This window comes from Triticum dicoccoides, chromosome 5B, assembly GCF_002162155.2.
Source record: "Triticum dicoccoides isolate Atlit2015 ecotype Zavitan chromosome 5B, WEW_v2.0, whole genome shotgun sequence".
NCBI classification, from domain to species: Eukaryota; Viridiplantae; Streptophyta; class Magnoliopsida; order Poales; family Poaceae; genus Triticum; species Triticum dicoccoides.
In genome coordinates, this window is record NC_041389.1 from 99,091,730 (window position 1) to 99,097,129 (window position 5,400).

The 5,400-nt window shown below is 44.3% G+C and overlaps 1 protein-coding gene across 1 annotated transcript; it reads left to right on the forward strand.

Moving 5' to 3' along the window:
* Positions 1 to 416: 416 nt before the first annotated feature.
* LOC119307590 (B3 domain-containing protein LOC_Os12g40080-like) lies at positions 417 to 5,064 on the forward strand. Its single transcript, XM_037583667.1, has 8 exons — positions 417 to 1,407; positions 1,948 to 2,135; positions 2,229 to 2,702; positions 2,804 to 3,218; positions 3,306 to 3,505; positions 3,651 to 3,912; positions 4,131 to 4,372; positions 4,507 to 5,064. The coding sequence occupies exons 2-8, from the start codon at positions 1,968 to 1,970 to the stop codon at positions 4,780 to 4,782; spliced, it is 2,037 nt and encodes a 678-aa protein (XP_037439564.1). The 5' UTR covers positions 417 to 1,407; positions 1,948 to 1,967; the 3' UTR covers positions 4,783 to 5,064.
* Positions 5,065 to 5,400: the final 336 nt, after the last annotated feature.

A 5,400-nucleotide genomic window follows, 5' to 3' on the forward strand; every position in this document is an offset into this window, starting at 1 on the left:
TCCCAAGCTCCGCGCACGCTGGAGCAAACATCGTTGCAACGGCGGAGCCCGAGGACACAGGTCCACCACGAGGATGCAGATTGCCGCCGCCGCCACGCCATCATTACTTGAACAGACTGGTTTCCAAATCCACCCCCAACCATAGGACCGATGGCCTCGTCAGGGAAGGATTCGAAGTATCTTTATTCAGTGTCGTCATCGTTGCCGCCGAAGTAAAGATGATGAACAACCTAAAAATCTAGACTACAAAAAAATAAAAACGATTCACACGCATGGATCCAGCGACCCCCTGCCACTGACGACCGAGATGATCGATGAAGGGGAGCCGCCGGAGGACGATGCTGAAAGACGGCCTCTCCTGGGGGCGGCTAGGGTTCCAGCTGCCTGGGAGAGAAAAACGATCAGAGACGATCTGCTGTTTCTACTCTATCTATGTACGCTGTTTGTGTCGTGATTTCCAGAAGAGCAGCAAATTCAGCCGAAACTATGTGGTCTACCGTACGCATACGAACCGACCGTACCGTATATACAGGGCCCTGGAGCAGCCCGCCGGCCCTTACCGCCGCCGTGGCGGCCGGGAACAGGCCGGCTCCCGCCTTCCACGTGCCAGCGGAGTCGCTCTCATCGAGGCGGCGCCGCACCGAATCCCCCGGTCACGCTAGCGCTGGGTTATCCGAGGCCGATACCGGCGCAGGCGGCGGGCGGATCTTATCCTTTTTAGAAACGAGGGCATCCCTGAAAGATTCTTGCTGATTAGACCTGGCTTGCTCTGCTTCAGCAGATGAGCAGTGCCTTGCTCTGTTCACTCGATTCGACACTGTAAAGTGAAACCTCCTCTTTTTTCTTCATAGTGTTCCAGATAGAACAATAGTTCAATCCAGGTCAAGTTTCTGCTCTGTTTGTTATTTGTTGTTCTGTTCCTTGGAGTGATAAATGATGTAGTTTTTGAGCTAATAGTGAAACATTGGCACCGAAGCTACAATGCAGAATTTCTTGCAACATCCTTGTTTTGATCCATGTTGTCGTTTTTGCTATGGAGGCTCGGCTGCACTGCACCACAAGATACCGACAGAATCTAACTTGTACTCCAACACTCTCTGGGCCTTTACTCCTTGGAATTGCTAAAAAGGAAAACTTATCCTAGCATATTTCAGTAGATTCCTTCTGCTCAGATTTCAAAAGTTCTCGATTGGAGACAAGTGTCATGCTTTCATCTGCATCTTTCTGAACATCTTTTAAAATGAGACTCTTTTTTCGACCCAAGATATGATGGCACTACAAGAACAAGACCCACAGGTATCAGTCGATATGGTGTGTATCTGCATATATGTAAGCCCTTTTGCTCTGGGCTTGGTCATCCTTGGCATTCTGGCTGCTTCTCTGCCGAAGTATTGGCTCTTGGCAAAGGTAAGAACCTTCTGGTCCTTCTACTCTCTACATCCTTAGGGCATAAACATGCTGCAGCTTAAGATCATGTTTATGGTGGCACGCAGGATACTGAAGTGCATAGCTTACGTTCTATTTGTTCTGAAATAAAAAAAACGGCTCTAGTTTTAGACATTTTTCTTTCATTTATCAGGCATGAAATATGTGCATCCATGTGAAGTTGGAACATACTGATGATATTAACACAATGATATTAACACATGTTACAACATCTTCCTATTTTACTCTGAAAAAAGTGTTGGCTGTTTGCAAAGATAAGAGAAGCTTCTTATCTTTCTACTAGTAGATCATAAACTTGCTAAATCTATAGATCGCCTGAAGTGCGTACTTTACTTTCTGTTTGTCCTGAAAAAACATGCTCCAGTATGGGACATCTTTCTTTGATTTATCTGGCATCAAATAGATGCATCGATGTGAGGTCAGAACAGACTTCTCATAATAACACACAGTACTACATCTTCATATTTTAGGCTGATGTATCTTGTTCCCTTGACTCCCCAGCATTTTTAGTTATATTTATCATGGCGCCGGATCAAGACCATGAGCAAGGTAACAGGAGTGGTCACAGCATCAGCAGCAAATCCTTTCAAAGATGTGAGGGCTGCGATGCACATTACTATTGGTGTCATATGGATGATACCCAGAAGTATTTCTTCAAGTGCATGGTTGGCAATTTCCAAGAAAAACTGGCAAGTCCTGGTGCATCGATACCCTTTCTCTCCTTCATATGGAATGCTATCCAGTCTCAGAATGATAATTTTGTTGTTTTCTTGTTCCTGCAGGCCATTCCACAGAAGTTTGTGCAGAATTTCAAAGGTCAGATCTCTGAAGTTATCAAGCTAGAAGCTCCTGATGGAAACATATACAATGTTCAGGCTATCAAGGATCTAAACAAGATAGTCCTCGGGTCTGGATGGGGGGTATTTGTCAGATTTTACGAACTAAAAGCGGGCTACTTGCTGGTCTTCAGGTACATCGGGGATTCTCACTTCAAAGTTCTGATATTTGATTTTGCAAGTTGCTGTGAGAAGGAAGTGTTCCACGTTCTCATGAACTGTGGTCCTAATGCCCAAGAAAAAGATACTCATCTTGAGCGATCGCTGCTGGGTGAAAGACGGTGCCAGAATGGTGGATCAAGCAACAGTGAGTCCCATCGAAGGTGCGAGCACTGCAATGTGCATTTCTATTGGCATCACATGGATGATAGGCAGAAGCATTTCTTGAGGTTCATGGTTGGCGATTTCTGTCACGAAATGGTAAGACCCTGGATGATCAATGCCCTTCCGGCCGTCCTGATGAAATATCTTCTTGATCAACATATGTAATTTGCTGATTGCTTTGTTGTTTGTTTTTGCAGAACATACCAGAGAAATTTGTGAACAATTTCAGAGGCAGGATCTCTAAAGTTATGAAGCTAGAAGCTCCTGATGGAAATGTATACAACATTCAGGTTACCAATGATCTGAACAAGATAACCCTTAGATCTGGATGGGCAGCATTTGCCAGTGCTTATGAACTAAAAGAGCATGACTTGCTGGTGTTCAGTTACACTGGAAACTCTCACTTTAAAGTCCTAATATTTGACCCAAGTGGTTGTGAGAAAGAATTATTCCGCATTGTCATGAACCACACTCCTAATGTACAAAAAAGGGGTATATCTCATGATCAGTTATTCCTGAAGGAAACAAGGCGTCGAGACGGCGGATCGCGTGATAACAACCCTAGGAAAACTAAAAAGATGACTCTGTTGGACTCTCCTTCACCGAAATCAGGTAAAGAATTGAAGGGTTTCATGTACATTTACCTTGGTATCTATTCCGTAATTACTCACTGATGCCTTGATGATCGGCGTTGTGCAGCTGAAGGTGTCACATCTCCGGAGGACACCATGAAGTCAGGCAGCCCTCCGGAAACCACCGAGCCTCGGTATGTCCTAGCAACAGGGTGCAATCTGACTACAGCTCAGAAGGCACAAATCGACGCGCTTGTGAAGAAAGTTAGGCCTGTAATTCCATTCTACATCACAGCCATGAACAAGACAAGTTTGTCTGGATCTCTGGTACGTATGGAGTATCCTCTACAGATTCAGTGAGACTCCTGCAAAATTTGTTCTTTAATGTTGGCATTTTTAAAATTATAGTAGCTCTCCGTAAATTATAATCTTCGATAATTTGAAAGCCAGATGATTCATTCATCTCTAACAGGTCATCTGCAAGGATTATGCTGCCAAATACCTTCCACATGAAGACCAATTCATCACACTCTGCCATCCTCGTAAGAGCAACATATGGTTAGACAATTTGAAGGTTACCACTGATGGTTCAGGCATGCTTTCTGCTGGCTGGTCAAGCTTCGCTCTCCACAATGAGTTGCGGGAAAGTGATGTTTGTGTATTCGAAGTATCAAAAAGCGCTGGTGAAATGACAATGGTTGTTCATTCTCTTGAAGGAGGCCATCACCTACGAGGTGAGTATGGAACACATTCATACCTGCACATATGACATGAAAAATCACCGCTCAGGATCACCAACTTAGAGATAAGAATGTATAAGTCAGCTTAGAAGTAGATTTCTTTTCTTTAATAGCCAGCTAACGCATAAACCTGAGACAGCATGGAATCAATATTGAGCTAGTGTCTCTGTACCGGATCATTTTGGAATGCCCATTTGTTTGTTTTTTTACAGGGAAAGAGCCCGAGTCTCAAAACAAGTGTGATTATCCTGTTAAGGGCAAGGCGATCAAGGAAGCTGAGAGTGACCATAAACATGCTGAGTCCAAGTCCAACTACTACTACTCAAAGTATGCCAAGGGCCTGACCAGCGAGGAGCTAGAAGAGATATTCAGGTCAGCATTGATCCAACAGGGCAATGTGGTATACGTCACCATCCTGGGGAAGAATCAAGTTAAAATCAAGAACAACTTGCTGGTCAGTTCAGTTGTTCGACTAATCACAGACTGGAATACCTAGATTGTTTAGATAACAATCTTTGATAGACTTTTTGAACCGTCTGCGACAAAACTCTCTGTACTAATAGCTTATGTTATGTACTATATATGCAGACCTTCCCCGAGAAGTTTGCAGCTAAGCATCTCGTGGAAAGGTCGCATGAAATCCTGCTCCTGAGGCCCAACCGGAGTGAGACGTGGTGTGCGAGGTACTACTACCACCCGGAAAAACAGGGTTTCAGCTACAGTTCCTGGACCAAGTTCATCCGAGACAACAAGCTGCGTGAGGGCCACGTCTGCGTCTTCGAGCTGATTAAGGGCGTGAGTAAGGCGATGATGATTGTCCACGTGTTCACCAAGGTCGATGGCAGGTTTGTTCTGCTGGACTAACTATATAGGTTCCAGCCTAGTTGCATCCTCCTTAATTTGTACTAGTAGAATAAATGAACTGGGAGCTGAACTGGGAGTAGCTTGTGTACCAGTAGAACTAGTTGTGAAGCCGTGCCGTGTGAATGTTCATCCTGATTCGTCTGCCACGGCTATGATTTCAGAACCAAGAGAGGAGTATTTCACCGCTTGTAGTACGCATATAGCACTTACTCCACTGAAATTTTCTTCAATGTAAGCTCAGTTGACTTGAAATTTTATTAAATCTAAGTGGATTCCCAGTTAGTCCCAGTTGAGTGTGCATATGTTACTCAAGGGCTTGTCTCAGCTAATCGACGGCGAAAAATTGTTGATTTTAACTCGCGCTTTCTTGTGTGGATTCTTCAAGTGGTGATCGAGTAGGAGAAATTAATTGCTCGTTGCAGTGATCTGGTTCTCGCGGCTGCTCTGGTTATTCTGTTGTGGCTTTTGTGAGACCTGTGATGATATGAAGCGCGCAGTTGCAAATGTCTGCGATCACTTACGCTGATGCCTGCCTCTGGAAATCTTTTTATTCCTTTTCTATGCATAAGTTCAATGAATGACATGCATTTTTTTTCCTCCGGTTTTGCAAAGTAAGAA

Coding starts and splice junctions, on each gene's coding strand:
- LOC119307590 (XM_037583667.1), top strand. CDS start 1,968: ATGGCGCCGGATCAAGACCATGAGCAAGGTAACAGGAGTGGTCACAGC. Junction 2,703..2,803: donor GCGATTTCTGTCACGAAATG/GTAAGACCCTGG, acceptor TTGTTTTTGCAG/AACATACCAGAGAAATTTGT. Junction 3,219..3,305: donor CTCTCCTTCACCGAAATCAG/GTAAAGAATTGA, acceptor GGCGTTGTGCAG/CTGAAGGTGTCACATCTCCG.